The sequence below is a fragment of the Salmo salar genome, chromosome 02 (assembly GCF_965601325.2).
Source record: "Salmo salar chromosome 02, fSalSal1, whole genome shotgun sequence".
Lineage (NCBI taxonomy): Eukaryota > Metazoa > Chordata > Actinopteri > Salmoniformes > Salmonidae > Salmo > Salmo salar.
Window position 1 is genome coordinate 27,015,199 of NC_138292.1, and position 18,491 is coordinate 27,033,689.

General features: G+C 40.4%; 1 protein-coding gene across 1 annotated transcript; it reads left to right on the forward strand.

Moving 5' to 3' along the window:
- Window positions 1-794: 794 nt before the first annotated feature.
- On the forward strand, window positions 795-14,940 carry LOC106577754 (uncharacterized). Its single transcript, XM_014156076.3, has 2 exons — window positions 795-1,412; window positions 14,384-14,940. Exons 1-2 carry the CDS (start codon window positions 999-1,001, stop codon window positions 14,534-14,536), a joined length of 567 nt encoding a protein of 188 aa, XP_014011551.1. The 5' UTR covers window positions 795-998; the 3' UTR covers window positions 14,537-14,940.
- The last annotated feature ends 3,551 nt before the right edge of the window (window positions 14,941-18,491 follow it).

Sequence of the window (18,491 nt, forward strand, 5' to 3'; positions counted from 1 at the left end):
TTTCGAATACATTTCAACAGGTTATAAGGTTTCTGAGTGAAATCATTTAGTCAAACCTTTAATCATATAATTTCCATTACACCATACCTACTTACCTGGCCGGCCGACTGGTCCCATTTGGCTGGATGGCCGACTGGTCTCATCTGGCCGTCCGTGCGGTCCTATCTGTCCAGCAGGCCAACTGGACCTATCTATTTATGTTACATTATCTTGTTGCATTTTCACCTATGTTACATTCTTTTTTTCTGCATTATAATATTACATTGTCTTGTTGCATTGTCATTTATGTTACATTATCTTGTTACATTATCAATGCTACATTGTCTTGTAGTATTACTGTTTGTTACATTATGATGTTATATTGTCATTATGATACATTATCTTGTTACATTATCTTTGTTACTTTATCTTCTTATTCTTCAATCAACAGTCTTTGCTGTTTTTTTCCTGTGTTTACTTACCATAAATAAATCCTTTAAGGATCTCTTTTGTTATAGTTTTACCTTATTACAGTATCAAATGTACAGTTTTGCATATCAAAGAAAATAAGTACTTGAATTTCTCTGAACATTTGCACTGATGAGTCATCAATAAGTACAATAATTCAATGTGACTGTTACTGGTGTAGTTCAAAATATCACCATGGGGTTGCGCCCAACTCCTATCCAGACTATGGTACCTCCGCATTAGATGGACAGCATTTCTGCCTGACCGCTAGAGTTGTTATTTGACTCCAGTCAGCTACTCAGTCTTTCCCCACCCCTAACCGTTCCCTGTCAGCTCACCCACACAGGCCTCCTCTAAGCCTATTGAGCTGCCAGGGACGGACAGGGGAGGGGAATAGAGAGTGTAATTGCTTGCTTTACTCAGCTTGTAGGCAGGCAGACAGTTTAGGAAGAGAGACACATAAGAACGCTTGGAGAGATTGAGAGGAGGCACAAAATAAAGAAAGAGAGAAGAAAGATAAAAGGGAAACAAATCACCAACAGCACAAAAAAATGGATCCCAACAAGATGCCAAACGCCCCACCACCAGGCTGGAACCCAGATGAGAAGTCTGGGATGGGACAACCAGCTCCTCCACCCTACCAGGACCACCCCCAGTACCCCAACGCAGGATACCCCGCACCAGCAGGCTACCAAGCACCAGCAGGCTACCCCCCCAATCCCCAGGGCTACGCACCACCGCCACAGTATGGAGGAGCTCCCGGGGCCCCTTACAGCCAGCCATACCACCAGGGACAGTACCCCCCGGGACAGTACCCCCAGTCCACCGTCACAGTCCAGCCTACGGTGTTTGTTACCCATGGAGCTCTGCCTTACCCTCTGCCAGACTACCTGGGCTACTCCATTTTCACCATGCTGTGCTGCTGCCTGCCACTTGGCATTGCTGCACTTATCTACTCCATCTCGGTGAGTGGGACTTTTATTGCTGTTTTAAGAGTATTCAAATGTAATGTAGACAAATGTGTTTCTAGTAGAGCTGTATCCCAAATAATCCACAGAACATAACTTGTTTCATTTTGTAGAGTAGTCAGTAGTGTATTTCTCACTCTAGTCTTTTTTTAGCATTATCCAAGAAACCCAGTTACCGGTTTTGTTTAAATAAGGGCCCGCCTCTCTCTCTCTCTCTCTCTCTTTAGAGTCAGTGATCTGACTTTTGACTTGGTGGTGGGCTGCATAGCTGGGGAGAGGGACATGTTTGTGATAGTTTTGGCCTTACAGTGTGGGTGTCTCACAGTCTTGAGTTCTGTTTTGAATAAGGTCCTGAGGATAGGTTGGTTAAATGGGATCTGGGGAGGGGAGATGGGGAGCGGAGTGGGAATCGGGGAGAGTGTGTAAGAAAGGGAGGGACCCTTCCCGGAATATGGGTGATGATGCGGGTGCCTTGACTGTCAGTGACGTAAGAGGGGGAGGTATTCAACATTTAAAAGGTATTCTGGGATTATCAAATTGCAGAAGACGAAAGGAGAACTCCAACAACCCTCCATCTTGTCCTTTGCCAAACCTCACCCTCTAATGGACAGACACACTGAGAAGAGGGGTAGGAAAGGGCTGGAAACCCTGGTCTATCCAAGTCAATTTCAATTTAAGGGGCTTTATTGGCATGGGAAACATATGTTTAAATTGCCAAAGCCAGTTAAATAGATAATAAACAAAAGTTGAATAGACAATAAAAAATGTACAGTAAACATTACACTTACAAAAGTTACAAAAGAATAAAGACATTTAAAATGTCATTATGTCTATGTACAGTGTTGTAATGATGTGCAAATAGTTAAAGTACAAAAGGGAAAATAAATAAAACATAAATATAGGTTGTATTTACAATGATGTGTGTTTTTCACTGGTTGCCCTTTTCTTTTGGCAACAGGTCACAAATCTTGCTGCTATGATTGCACACTGTGGTATTTTACAGATTGTACACTGTGGATTTGTTTTCAAATTCTTTGTGGGTCTGTGTAATCTGAGGGAAATATGTATTTCTAATATGGTCATACGATTGGCAGGAGGTTAGGAAATACATCTCAGTTTCCACCTCATTTTGTGGGCACATAGCAAGTCTCTTTACTTACTTACTGGGATTACAAACGCATATCAGGATAGACAGCTAATTGTTGACCAGGTATGACTCATATAGATCAATGTGGGTAATGGTGGAAACATCTGGGTCAAAGCCTGGTAAAGAGAGAAAGGAGGTTGAAGACCTCTAAGATGTTATTATGGGCATCTTTATTTACAATGAGACAGTGGCTTATTATCAAGTATCAAAACCCAGTGGATGACTTCAAATGTAAAAACAACATCAACTGAGGTTGAACAATGTGCTGGTGAATTCACTTCATCCACATCCATCATAGACATATTCACGCAGTAAAGTTCCTCCTCTCCTGGGCAAGTCAAGAGCTATTATATACTGTCAAATATTTCCTATTTTCATATTTGTACTGTGTTTGTACTTGAGCTTATGTCCTCAAAAGTGACTACACTTCAGCAACTATTTTTGCCAGAAAGGTGAGATGTTAACCTTTCTTTGAGTATGTAGAATTACTAGTTATTGTTTATGGCCCTCTCATGATAAATAATTACTTTTGGGGCCGCATGGAATATTCAATAAATAACATTTTATATATAAATAAAGACTTGCTAAAGCGCACATTTTCTGCGTTTTGACCCGTCTCTCTGTGCATTTTAACGCACTTAACGCCAACATCTCTCAAATTTTTCACCATTATAAAGCTCTAACTATTTTGTTACTTTCACAACGTCATTTCTGTAGATGATTATTTATTTTGTGATTAGTAATTCATTTTAAGGGAGAAAAAAACAACAACCTGTCCCTCATTTAAAGGTCAAGCCTGTTACATAGCCTCTCGTTTTAATATGGTGAAACTATTCCTTTTTAAATATTATTTTCAAAAGAAACATTGAACATCTAATAGTCAAATAATTGTGTAAAAGCAGATGAGCTCGTCTACTCTTTTTGACCATATTCTGGTGTTTTGTGGTGGAAAACTGAGTGGGTTGAGCATAACAGGTCAACAGTGTTACACATAGATAGACAGGCTAGAAATGTTTTCACAATAATAATAAACATTGTGAAGCTTGCATTCAATTGCCCCTCCCTGTTGAACACAACAAACTTCCATTTCCCATGTAACAAGGGGATTTACAGTGTAACGATCATACCTGTTGGCACTTAAAGTATATTAATAGGCACTGTTAGCAGTTGATGTTATTCTTCAATAACACAGACCCCAAAGCAACAAAAAAAAAGAACACGTCATAGTTGTTATGCTGGAAAGTAGATGACAGATGTTCCTTCTTCCCTGTCCTCAGTGATTCTCCACAGAACAAAGAGACAGGATGTAACAGGACCCAACCCTAGCCTGTGGTTAACCATTTAGAATTCCTTGCAGTAAAATTGGGCCAATGGCCAAATAACAAGTAGCTCGTTTCAGGCTCAATGTATAGAAAATTTGAACCAATTAGAACTTTCCACATGTAGCTATGAGTCCCGGACTGAAATTCCATCCATGTCTCTGACCCATTAATCAATGTTTCCCTATTACAGAAAAACAGCTATTTCCATTGATCATTATTTCCCTCTTGACCTTTAATCCTCTGCGTTGTGTACTTATCTTCAAATATTCTTACATCACTTACTATAGTATTTTTTTTATTTAACCTTGAGGTGGGAAAACATGTTTTATATTAAGTTGAACATGTGCTCATTATGACATAATGTTAAAATTAGGTTTAAAACATTTTTGGTGGAACGACCCACATCACAGAGTGGATCATCTTGGCATGCTCTTGTAATCTCATATCCATGACTCATTGCCATAAAGTTATGTTCCATTTTCTCCTAAACTGAAGCAACCAGAGCTGATTCTTATCTGTACAACACCCTAAAGTCATTGGGAAAACAAATTCATGCCTCCTTATCTTTTGGGTATCAACACAAACAACAGACTGTTGTTTCTGTAGTTTTTTTTCTCTCCAGTTTTACACAACTGAAAAGGCTATCTGGGGACAGACAGCATGAAGGCATCCAGAAGACACTCTGGAATCAATCTGTCAGACCTAGGTTTGATTTGATGCTTTAAACCTCTTAAGGATCTGACCCTTTTTTCCCATTTTCATCTAAAATGACATACCCAAATCTAACTGCCTGTAGCTCTTGACCTGAAGCAAGGATATGTATATTACTGGTACTATTTGAAAGGAAACACTTTGAAGTTTGTGGAAATGTGAAATTAATGTAGGAGATTATAACACATTAGATCTGGTAAAAGATAATGCACTAACTAGAATAGAAATTGTGATAAATATAATGGAATAATGGCCTACTTATAGTAAACAGTTGAGAGAGTAGGCATGACCACACCCAGTTCAGACCTGGAGGAGACATAATGGGTGAGTGGTGTATTATCTCTCTAAGAGGCTACTTGACGCTCTGCCAGAGAGCTTGGGCATGACTATCCCACCCCGAGCCCTTCCCACCCTGACTCAGTTGCGGCAAGCTGCAGTTGCCAGTGTTTGGTGGGCACTGCGTACAGAGGTGACAAGCCGCACTGCAAACACAGTTTTCTCTTCTGTCTCTCCCAGTCAGCAGCTCTGTCTGACTTGCACTTACACTTAATGCCCACTCACATAGAGTACACTACCGGCCCATCTTAAAACTATTCCCAGACAGGGAGAGATAGAAAGAAGTTATGTATCTAGGAAAATGTATGTTCCAAAGAATGTGTTACTGTACATTGTTTCTTCCTTAAAAATAAATGTAGAAAGAAAAGGAGGTATGGAGTTATGTCCTGTATGAGAAAGCTGGGGAAATTATGACTTCCTATTTCCTGCCGGCTACTGTTGTGGAAATGATTCCCTTGGATTACATACAGTGCATTCGGAAAGTATTCAGACCCCTTAACTTTTTCCACATTTTGTTACATTACAGCGTTATTCTAAAATGGATTAAATAGTTTTTCCCCCCATCAATCTACACACAATAACCCATAATGACAAAGAAAAAATGTTTTGGGGAATTTTTTGTAAATTTATAACAAATAAAAAACAGAAATATCACATTTACATAAGTATTCAGACCCTTTACTCAGTACTTTGTTGAAGCACTTTTGGCAGTGATTACAGCAGGGGTGTCAAACTCAAATACCCAGTGGGCCAAAATGTAAAACCTGAACAAAGTCACGGGCCAACATTGAACAAATGAACCTTTTAATATGGACCCAAACAAGTTTTGCTTTAACATTGAATATGGAACAAGCATCGCTTATTACCATACAATATATAATTTAATTGTGGAGACATGTAAAATCGAATTTCAAATGAAAAAACACATCAATGGCATTCATTTATTAAATAAATAAAATTTAAATAAAAATCGTATGCCTCTTTTCTATTTGCAGCCTTCTGATTTAAATACCAAAATAAACTTTTTCCACTGGCTAATAATTTTACAAATAAAATGATAATAAATCAATCAACCATTCAAGCCCATGCCTTGTAGCAAGAAAAAGTGCACAAAGAAAACGTTAATTATTGCACACTGATCTAATCTGATGTGCCCAAGCCAGATACCTGGCATCTCTTCTTGGATGCTAGTTCATCAATGTCTGGGCTCAGGCTCTGAGCTGAAGAAATCCTCAGTATCGAGCGAAGGTGTTCATCAGTCAGACGTCTCCTGTGAGTTGTTTTGGTCATCTTCATTGAGGAGAAAAGTTGCTCGCATAGATAAGTGCTGCCGAACATGGAGAGCATCTGAGCAGCTTGGGTGCGGAGCTGAGGCATTGTGTCAGGGATGAACCGTGGAAACTGTGCGGCGCCCACAGCATCATACTTTGACTTCAGCGTGTCGTTGCACTGGAGTTCAATCAGCTCCATTTGGATGTTGGTTGGTGCATTTTCCACATCAACTGCGAAGGGATTACTAAGCAGTTCAAACCTACATTTCTGGACATCGAAGTCGGCAAATCGCCGGCTAAACTCAGCGGCGAGAACACTGAGTTTTTCAGCAAACTGTGCGCATGGGAACACGGCGGTAGAGATCTGCGCTTTTATGGTTTGGCAGCAGGGAAAATGGCAAGGGTTTCCTTGCAGCATCTGATTCTCCCACAGGCACAGTTTAGTTTTAAAGGCCCTCACTGCAGCGTACATGTCTGTGATGATGCGCCCCCGCCCCTGAAGCTGCAGGTTTAGCGCATCGAGATGGCTCGAGATGTCACAGAGAAAGGCCAGCTCACACAGAACTTTTGCTCCCGGAGCTCTGCTGTATCCTTCCCTTTGGTTTCCAGGAATTGACATATTTCCTCACGCAGCTCGAAACATCTGTTCAGTACTTTTCCTCTGCTTAGCCATCTCACCTCTGTGTGATACGGCACGTCTGCGTATTCCGAACCACACTCCTCTAGAAAAAATTTAAACTGGCGGTGATTCAGACCTTTGGCTCTTATAAAGTTAACTACCTGTGTTACTGTGGTCATAACATGTTCCATCTTTAGGGCTTTGGCACACAGTGATTCCTGATGTATGATGCAGTGGTAAACAGTTAGCTCACCTGCACAGTTCTCTTCCCGCATCTTCTCCCGAACCATGCCCACCAGTCCACTCTTTTTACCGCACATCGCTGGCGCACCATCTGTCGTTAATCCAACGAGTTTATCCCACGGCAGCTTTATTTCAGTTACACATCTTTTCCCTTTTCCATCAGCTGGTCATACAGATTGGTGGCAAGATCACATGTGTGATCAGCTACTGTGTTCCTGCTCAGGCTCACGTTTGAAAATGCTTGCTTTTTCTCTGAGCATACGAGGTCACAAACTTTCATCATGCACTTTTTCACGAACTCTCCCTCATTAAAGGGCCGGGCTGATTTTGCGATCTCTGCTGCCACTATATAACTAGCCTTTACAGCAGCCTCACTTTGTGATGTGGCTTTTTTGAACATATTCTGTTGTGAAACCAAACTTCTTTTCATCTCCTCTACTTTCTGGCTCCTTTGAGTCATGTCCAGGTCCTTGTATTTGTCATGGTGTTTCGTTTCATAGTGTCGTCTAATGTTGTACTCCTTACTTACAGCCACGTTGACTCCACAAACAAGACAAAAAGGTTTGTCTTTTACATATGTAAACAGATATTCTGCCTCCCACTTGTCCAGAAAGCTCCTGTTTTCTGCCTTTCTTTTCGCCATTTTTGGGAAGGGATAGCGCGCTGACAGTTGTAGCGTCTATGTTGCTATGACTACTGTCACAGAGGAGAGGGCGTTTCTGGGTCCTGTCCTGATTGGCGCGTGAAAACAACAGCAGAGCATTATGGGATTCGTAGTATTAGCGGTGAATGCGCTGTATAATACCGGCGGGCCAGCTCTAGTAGTAATTTGTCTTGTCTTCCTACACACCTGGTCCAATCCCATTCATTACATGTTGTGTATTTAACCATCTGTTTTCCCTCATGTCCTTGTCGGTGATTGTTTGTGAGTTATGGACACGTGTATTTTGTATCGGTGTTATTTGTGTACTTTGGTTTTGGATTTATTTTTTTGTTGTTAATTAAAATACTCCAGTTTAACCAAGTTCGTTTCTCCTGCGCCTGACTTCCCTGCCACCTACATACAACACTATGACAGTGGCTTCCAAAAAGGCCTGATTGGTGGAGTGCTGCAGAAATGATTGCCCTTCTGGAAGGTTCTCCCATCTCCACAGAGGAGCTCTGGAACTCTGTCAGAGTTACCATCGGGTTCTTGGTTGCCTCCCTGATGAAGGCCCTTCTCCCCCGATTGCTCAGTTTGTTCGGGCGGCCAGCTCTAGGAAGAGTCTTGGTGGCTCCAAACTTCTTCCATTTAAGAATGATGGAGGCCATTGTGTTCTCAGGGACCTTCATTGCTGTAGAATTGTTTTGGTACCCTTCCCCAGATCTGTGCCTCGACACCATCCTGTCTCAGAACAATTCTGCTCTGACATGCACTGTCAACTGTGGGATCTTATATAGACAGGTGTGTGCCTTTCCAAATCATGTCCAATCAATTGAATTTACCACAGGTGGACTCCAATCAAGTTGTAGAAACATCTCAAGGATGATCAATGGAAACAGGATGCACCTGAGCTCAATTTGGAGTCAGATAGTAAAGGGTCTGAATACTTATGTAAATAAGGTATTTCTATTTTTTATTTGTAATAAATTTGCAAAATTTCTAAACCTGTTTTCACTTTGTCATTATGGGGTATTGTGTGTAGATTGATGAGGAAAATGTTGTATTTAATCCATTTTAGAATAAGGCTGTAATGTAAATAATGTGGAAAAAGTGAAGGGGTCTGAATACATTCTGAATGCACTGTAGATAGTTGCATTCCCTATTTTATTGAGTTTGGATTGTTTGAGGTTAGTTGGAAATCTATGCAGGATATTGTTATGTTTTGATTTATAGGATTTTCCACATTTCAGCATGTTTTTCCTGGCCTAACCCGCGAGAGGGGGAGTTGCCTTATAGCTGAGCTTAGGGTCTGTTGTGTTTGGGATTTGCGCCAGGTTATCTGGTAGGGGAAGGAGGAGGGGAAAAAGCCTGTGGGAGGGTCAACAGAGGTACAGGCCTGGGGAGGGGAGTGCAACAGGAAATTCAACATTCACACAGTGGGGCCTTTCTAACATGGCGGACAAGAGGGCGTAATCAGAGAGCAGAAAGAAGCTATTGTGTGTGTGTGTGTGCGCTCGTGCTTGTGTGTGTGCTCGTGTGCGCGTGCTCATGCTAGTGTGTGTGTGTGTGTGTGTGTGTGTGTGTGTGTGTGTGTGTGTGTGTGTGTGTGTGTGTGTGTGTGTGTGTGTGTGTGTGTGTGTGTGTGTGAGAGAGTGTGTGTGTGTGTGAGAGCTTGTTTGCGTGTCTGTGTGTGTGTGTGTGTGTGTGTGCTCGTGCTTGTCTGTATGTGTGTGCTCGTGCTTGTGTGTGTGCTCGTGCTTATGTGTGGTTACGTGTCTACGGCTGAAAGTGTTTTTAGATTTGTGTCTGTGTGTCGCAGGCTGTGTGTTTTCCAGTCAGTATGTTTTGAAATGTTGTAGCGTGATTTGCCATGAAATAAGGACAGGACGATGAACAGATCCCTTTTGGAGATTGCACACAATTTCCTGGCAATTGTCTTCAAAAGGAGTCGCTTGTCTGTTGTTTCCCTTGACAAGTTTCAAGTTCATTTAGTAATCCATTAAGCATATTTTCCTGTCTTTGTAACATTCTGAAGAAAACGGTGCTTACACAGTTATTATTTTAATATTATTTATACTGTACTCTGGCATTATCAGAAAATGATTACACACACTAACTATATTAACCCCACTTGCTAGGATACCCCAGCCTCCTTTTATGAAGCGTCCCCTATCTGGGCCCCATGGGTTGTTGGGAATGAATAGGGCCATTACCACAGGTCCAAAGAGGATGTTGCTTACGCTGTTGGTATTTGCTCTAAACCCTGAACTTCATTGTGAATGATATCTTTATTGTGACTGTCATGACATGTTGAGAATGGTACTTCAACATTTGGCTGTTTGCTTTATCTCAGACATCCGTTTATGACATTCTTTTTTATCAGTTTGTCTTTTAGGCTCAGATTTTTTGTGTTTAACGTCACAGAGTGCACTTTGAGGAAACAGAGATGCGGAAAATAAGTTATAGTGGCCATGCCTTAGACTAGAAAAACATAACCAATCACAATTACAACTAACGAATCTATGAATTTGAAACATTGTCGAACACAGCTCCTTTGTAAGCAGGACCGTTAGTGGCATGAATCCAGTATGTGTTAAACTGAACCTATAAGCAACATGTGGTGAAAAGGGAAAGTGGCTGAGAATGAGGTAATTTAAGGGAGAATAATTTAAGGGAGAGCCCAGGTGCATCAAACCACACAACTTCTGTGTTCCACTCCAAGTAATTCTCCAATTAATACAGTCCACACTCCAAATGTTTCTGTCATATTTTAGGTGAAGTGTAGAGACTTAGCTGTCAATGAAAATATCAACAGCATTGTTTCAGTTAACCCTTTGATAGCCACTTTATCTGTCCACCCATTGTTTATACACACTCATCCCTCTTATCTCATTACTGACAGTACCCTACTCTACCCTCATGTACATACTGTACATTAGGTAGAATTTGGTAGAGTTTGTTTTTGGTCTACTCTTGTAAATATTGATTCATTGATTATTTCTTAGTGGAATAAGAAAGGATGTAGTTACTAAGCTAACGCACTTCTGTACATTGCTCTGTAACATACAATTGACCTTATTTTAGAACCCCCAAAAAGTAATAAATCAAATCAAATTTTATTTGTCACATGCGCCGAATACAACAGGTGTAGTAGACCTGACAGTGAAATGCTTACAAGCCCTTAACCAACAATGCAGTTTTAAGAATATCCCTAAAAAAGTAAGAGATATTAATAACAAATAATTAAAGTGCAACAGTAAATAACAATAGTGGGGCTATATACAGGGGGTACCGGTACAGAGTCAATGTGTCAATGTGTCAATGTGCGGGGGGGCATGGTGTCTAGGTAATTGAGGTAATTATGTACATGTAGGTAGAGTTATTAAAGTGACTATGAACTGCAGCCTCGTTTGAATGCCACGGATGCGCAAATATGTACGCAATGGGGTTATTCAACTGTATTGTCAAGGAAACCAGATTAGCCGGTTAGCTCTATTCTATGACTTAACATTAGTATGAGATAGATATCTGCTAGCCAACTAGCTCTGTTTAGCTTAGCATTTTAACTGTCCATAACTGTCCATTTTTTTCATTTCACCTTAACATTTCAACAAAACAAATGTTAGCTGACATACTTGTATATCTATTAATTCAACATAAGTAGCTAAGAGGTTGCTAAATGCTTATCTAGCTAGCTTGCTCTGATTAGCTTAGCATGTTGCTGCTAGCTTGCTACAATTTACTCTTTGCTTCAAGTCTAAGAGATGTTGTCACATTTGTCTGACTACTGTATCATAACAATTATTTCAAAACGTTACAACTTTTAACTCAAAGTTTTATTTACAAGATGCTCAGTTCAAACCTCCGCTATGATTTCAAGATGTGCATCTGTTAAACTCTGCCCATTGACCTTTTAGAAACCAATCGGATTTGTTCTTCCCTAAACCAATCAGATTCTTTCTGCCCTTAGAACAAAGTTGACTACACGTTGACAACCTTCTCTTCAGTTACAGAGAAGAGCAGAAATCTGTTGACAGTGTAAATCAATAGTAGTCCCATGTGGCTAATTTGGTAGAGCATGGCGCTTGCAATGCCAGGGTTCTGGGTTTGATTCCCACCTGGGACCTGTGCAAAGTCACTCCGGATAAGATTGTCTGCTAAATGACCCCAAAAAATATAGAAATGCTCCCTGGGTCGCTCAATGGATGGCCTATTCACCAGTATTTCTGTACTGTCACTGAGAAGACCCTTTATGTCACAGAGATTAGAAAGACAGACTCCCACAATGATCTGATTATGTTCGATCTTGGGATTTTCTCACATATCACCCATCTCACATCCTGCCCCTCCCTCTCCATTAGGTCACACACAAACACCATACAATGTGTTCAGTTATAGATCCTCCACAAAAACAATTCATGAAATGTTCACTTTAGTCCAATTGCACTCGCCACATTGCTTAGAACAAATCACAGATTGCATATACAGTATTTTATATTTTATAAAACCCTCGAATAACCAGTTAATTGTTCAGAATATTTTATTTAGGCTTTAGTTGGTATTGAATATAATGTGGTTTTCAAGGAGCCTGGCTCGACAGATTAGATTATGATGAGTCATATGGACAATATGCTGCAGTGCTGATAGAGGCCATTGAGGAAATCAGTATTACGTGGGTAAGTGAATGGAGTCAAGCTTCCAGTAGGTTTCTGAAGCCTCATTTATAAACCGTGCATACAAAATATACCCCAAAATGTGCATGTGCAAGTTTTATTTTTAAAAATGTACTTGACGTGAGAATGTACTCACCTCCCTGCAAACTTCAGACCATGCATACTTACATCTGCTAGTGGTTGAAATACTGTATTGCAAGCTTGCAAGTGAGTACTTTGTGCGAATGGGGGATATGATGAAAATAAGACAAATTTAACAGGAAAACATATTAACAAGAACGCAACTATTTGCCATCAGTGAGAAGAGCAAAAATATGTTTTATTTTCAGAATCTAAAATAATAAGACAATCTTATAACTAAACATAGGAATATTTTTCCTATTTATTTTATTTTCATAACCATTGCAGAATATACAGTGTTCCAGAATTCACAGTATTCCAGAATATACAGTATTTCTCACCTTTTCTGGCTGTGATGGTTTCATATTCCATACAACAAATTACCAAGCACATCTCTCATTTAATTGTACATAGTAGCCTAGTAAATGGATAGGCTACTGTATATGTATTTCAAGTTTTGCAATATCATGGCAAAAAGAGCATACAGACAGACAGATGAGATGGAGGAAATCTTGTGAACCTCAAGGAAATGGAAGAAAACCTTTTGGTGGAGTGCCCAGAAAATTATTCAAGACACGCAAGTACACCGACCTTCAGAAATACAACAACTGTCCAGTGCTAAGAGAGCCAACAAGCCCTTCTCCTCCAACTAGCCGTGTAGAAACAATTATGATCCAGCTGTCAGTAATCAGGAGGAGGGTTTACAATAGCAGGCAGGCCTTCTCACTACCCTAAATTAACACAGAACCTCTCTGCCTAAAGCCTTAAGTCAACCCTCGCCCTGCTGTGGAACCAACTCAAATATTTCACCAGAGGACGGAAACAGATTGAGGCTATGTTAACAACGTCATGTGACTAGGGGGAGGTTGATTAAATTGAGACTTAAATTAAATTGAGTCAGTCACTGTTGAGTGGGAGAGATCTTATAGGGGGGTGGGAGGTCATGTTGTTCTTTTGTAAACATGGACTAAGGTGGCAGAAACGCTACATTTATTTCACTCTGAGAATTTTAGCTTCTGCTGCTTTCCCAATAATGCTTTGAGTGGGTATTTTGGTGCCTGTTGTTTGTGTTTTACAGCCACTTCCTGTTTGGCACAAGACTCTTCCTAACTTGGAGAAAGAAAATCATCCAACACCACATGTGACACACATATACTGTTCAACTTTTTCTTAGAGCTTTACTGTTGCTTAGTGTGTGACTCATACTGACTCTTGTAGTCAGCTGCTCAGAGATGTCTATAGTGTAAAGTCAATGGCAAGGAGAGTCAGGGACACTGAAACTTCAGTTAGTTGACTCAATGTTTAACATCGCCTGTCAACTCTTGTTCTTCCCCCAAGACAAATAATAACAGGTGTCAAAATATGTCTCACAATATAGCACCATTCCTAAGACTGTAGCTAGGGGAGAGAGCTCCATGTTTGTGCTCCATCCACAGCTGTTTCAACTTAGTGCTGCTTGAGGTGTGGCCACAGGAAATCAGCATTCTAGTTGTTATACCATCACTAGTAGGTATTAATATGATATATTATAGATGCTCTGCAGTGGGAGAGAAAAATGTCCCTCTTTGGTTTTTATTTTCTGACTTTGTTGGCATGTTGGCTAAGTATTGTGTTTGTGAATTAATACTGCAACTCCTGAAATAACTCCAATCAAATATGAGCATGGCACTGAATCATCGTTGAACTCTCTCCATTGAAGTCTCTCTCTCTTTTTCCTGAATGACGATTACAACAATTACAACTCTCTCTCACTCTCTCCCTCCATCCCTCTGTCCTTCCATCCCTCTGTGCTTCCACCCTCCGTCCTTCCACCCTCCATCCCTCCCTCCCTCCCTCCATCCTTTACTCCCTCCCTCCCTCCCTCCCTCTCTCCCTGCTCTCAGACTAGAGACGCCAACAACCAGGGTCACCAGCAGATTGCTGAGAAGAATTCTCGTCTAGCGCGGATACTGAACCACACCGCCCTGGGTATCGGCATCACCGTCATCGTCCTGTACATTGTCTACGCCATCATCCTGGGCAACCGTATCAACTGATCTGACACCTCAACACCGGCTAGCACCACAGCCACCGCTTCTCTCAACCCCAGCCCCCAAAATCATCCTAACCTTGACCACATACAATAGGTGCCAGTGACAGGCACTTTCCAAAGAGATACATCCCACTGGGGACACACTGGTTGAATCAACGTTGTTTCCACGTCGTTTCAATGAAATGGCGTTGAACCAATGTGGAATAGACGTTGAATTGACACCTGTGCCCTGTGGGATATATCATAATGCTGTTTATTCATCAATGTTTATGACACACATTTTGAAAAACTATACATCTAATGACTTACTTTTTTAAATACCTGCAGAACAGATAGTTTAAATCATTCATTATTTTGCCTGTTTAATTGTATATTTAATATACATAAATAAACACCAAATTATGGACACTAATTGTATTTTGGAATATTTCTAATACATTTCTGAAGGATAGTGTATGTATATTCAGTGTGTATGGATAAGTCATATCAGAGTTTAGAGACAGATTTGACAATGTTATGAGAATGCAGCAGAAAGAGACTATTCTTAATCTGAGAGGACATGTATTACTGGTTGTCATTACACAGAGTGCCAGTGAGGTTACCACTCACAAGAGTAAACATTTTACAACTCAATGTCAAGTATTTACTTATTGTTACACAAATGTATCAATTTGCTCAATTCAGTGTTGTGGGCTGTCAGCAATGACACAAGCAAGACTCAACTCAACTTATTTTGGTCAACTGTGGAGACTAAGGCCTAGATTCAATTTAAAGGTAATTTAAAGGTAATTTCCATTTGAGTCGACATATGCAGCGTTTACCGTGAACGCAGTCTCTCCGCAGTCGCAGGAACATTGCCTTCCACGCTACGGATTGAATCTAGCCCTAGAAGTCAAAATAAATTGCAGCGCTGTTCCAGTTTGGCCTTACAGTTGATTCATTTGGTAAAAATGTCCACACTATCAATGTCATTTAGAGTCACATATTGCCAGATTATGTATAACACTGTATATGTTAGGTATATATTTTATTTGACTATGTATTCAGTGTTGCTCAGCTCTTCTATTTACCAAGGGGTTGTACTTTATCCTTCTCTGAGTGTGTAGTTGATGGAAATAGTGTTTACCTTGTATCATGTCTGTTTGTTTGTGAAAACACAAAGGAAGAGACCATTATAAGAATGCAGATATGTAAACATAATTTGTTTTAAAATAACGTTCAGTGTAAATAAAAATCACACACTGACCTCAGAAATGGTTAGATCAAATGGCCTTTTGACTGGTGGCAGGGTACAACTAATAATCCTCGAGCAGGTTTTCATCAAGGATCTCTCTGTACTTTGCTCCATTCATCTTTGCCTCGATCCTGGCTAGTCTCAGTCCCTGCCGCTGAAAAACATCCCCACAGCATGATGCTTAAGGTCTTAAGGTGCTTTTTGGCAAACTCAAAGCGGGCTGTCATGTGCCTTTTACTGAGTGGCTTCCGTCTGGTTACTCTACCATGAAGGCCTGATTGGTGGGGCTGCGGAGATGGCTGTCCTTCTGGAAAGTTCTCTGATCTCCACAGAGGAACTCATCGGGTTCTTGGTTACCTCCTGACCAAGGCTCTTCTCAACCGATTGCTCAGTTTGGTCGGGCGGCCAGCTCAGTTTGGAAACACCTACTCATTCAAGGGTTTTTCTTTATTTTTACTATTTTCTACATTGTAGAATAATATTAAAGACATCAAAACTATGAAGTAACACATATGGAATCAGGTAGTAACCAAAAAAGTATTAACTAAATCAAAATATATTTTATATTTGAGATTCTTCAAAGTAGCCACCCTTTGCCTTGATGACAGCTTTGCACACTCTTGGCATTCTCTCAACCAGCTTCATGAGGTTGTCACCTGGAATGCATTTAAATTAACATGTGTGTCTTGTTCAAAGTTCATTTGTGGAATTTCTTTCCTTCTTAACGCGTTTGAGACAATCAGTTGTTTTGTGACAAGGTATGGGTGGTATACAGAAGATAGCCCTATTTGGTAAAATACCAAGTCCAAATTATAGCAAGAACAGCTCAAATAAGCAAAGACAAATGACAGTTCATCATTACTTTAAGGCATGAAGGTCAGTCAATGTGGAACATTTCAAGAACTTGAAAGTTTCTTCAAGTGCATTCTCAAAAACCATCAAGCGCTATGATGAAACTAGCTCTCATGAGGACCACCACAGGAAAGGAAGACCCAGAGTTACCTCTGCTGCAGAGGATAAGTTCATTACATGCTGACCAAACCGGACAGGTCGCGTGTGCGAGCGTCGCAAAATAAATTTTGAAATCCATGTTATTCAATTATTGCATCCACACTGCTCGCGCGCTCCAACGAGAATCTGCAATGCCAAGGGCTAAAATAGAACTCCTTTCTATTTCTGACGCAGATCACACTGCAAGTCCTGCCTCTCCCATCTCCTCATTGGTTTATAGAAACAGGTACCCACGTGCCATCTCCTCACTGGTTATACCTACATGGGTGATAGAAAGATGAAATGTTTTGCCGGTTGTCGTGGTAATACTATGAAAGTGTAGATGCCAATCACCATATAAGTTCAAAGATGAAAAAGCCTGAAAGGAGGAGAGATGACTAGAAACGATTTGGTTGGCCGTTTTATGTGTAGATTAATTGTCGGAGTAGAGGACCTTGTGCATTTCAGGTAAAATAACAACAGCAAGCTAGCTAAATAGGACAAATTAGCAAGCAAGTGCAAGCTAACTTAGCTAAATTGCCATACATGTTTAATGCTTTTCGACCTGTCCCCAAATTAATGTAATTGGTTCAGAGTTTGTTTTGATATTTTAACCTGCGTGTCGTGATCGCGTTTGGTGTAGGGGGACAAAATAAATGTATGCACGATAGCGCACGATGGCGCACGCTCGCAGCCGGTTTGGATTCCGTGTTAGAGTTACCAGCCTCAGAAATTGCAGGTCAAGTAAATGCTTCACAGAGTTCAAGTAACAGACACAGCTCAACATCAACTGTTCAGAGGAGACTGCGTGAATTAGGCCTTCATGGTCGAATTGCTGCAAAGAAACCACTGCTAAAGGACACCAATAAGAAGAAAATACTTGCTTGGGCCAAAAAATACAATCAATGGACAGTAGACCGGTGGAAATCTCTCCTTTGGTCTGATGAGTCTAAATTTGAGATTTGTGGTTCCAATCGCTGTGTCTTTGTGTGACTCCTCCATGACTCCCACCATGTATTTTTTTTTAAATACCTGCAGACCGGCTAGTTTATGGGTTTTCAGTGTGTATGGATAAGTCATATCAGAGTTTAGAGACAGATTTGACAATGTTATGAGAATGCAGCAGAAAGAGACTATTCTTAATCTGAGAGGACATGTATTACTGGTTGTCATTACACAGAGTGCCAGTGAGGTTATCACTCACAAGAGTAAACATTTTACAACTCAATGTCAAATATTTACTTATTGTTACACAAGTGTATAAATTTCCTCAATTCAGTGTTATGTGCTGTCAGCAATGACACAAGCAAGACTCAATTCAACTTATTTTGGACAACTGTGGAGACTAAGGCCTAGATTCAATCTGTAGCATGGAAGGTCCGTTGAATAGCACGATTTAAATTTTAAGGTCATTTCCGATTGAGTCGACATATGCAACATTTACCGTGAATGCAGTCTCCTCGAACGCAGGAACATTTCTTTTTTCCTTTTGGTACACAAAAGAAGAGGCCATTATCAGAATACAGATATGTAAACCAAATGTATTTTTAAATAAAGCTCAAAGGGTAAATAAATCACACATTCTAATTTCAAACACATTTAGATCAAAAGCCTTTTGACTGGCAGCAGGGTACAATTAATAGTCCACTAAAAAGCATGATTAATCTTAACACTGAATATTTCTCTCTTTACCCTGTGATTTATGTATATTAGCATTTGTAATATCTATACAGTA

What these genes read in the sequence shown, in the direction of transcription:
- LOC106577754 (XM_014156076.3), top strand. Translation starts at nt 999, where the DNA reads ATGGATCCCAACAAGATGCCAAACGCCCCACCACCAGGCTGGAACCCA. An exon ending in CACTTATCTACTCCATCTCG is followed by an intron (nt 1,413 to 14,383) that starts GTGAGTGGGACT and finishes CCCTGCTCTCAG; the next exon opens with ACTAGAGACGCCAACAACCA.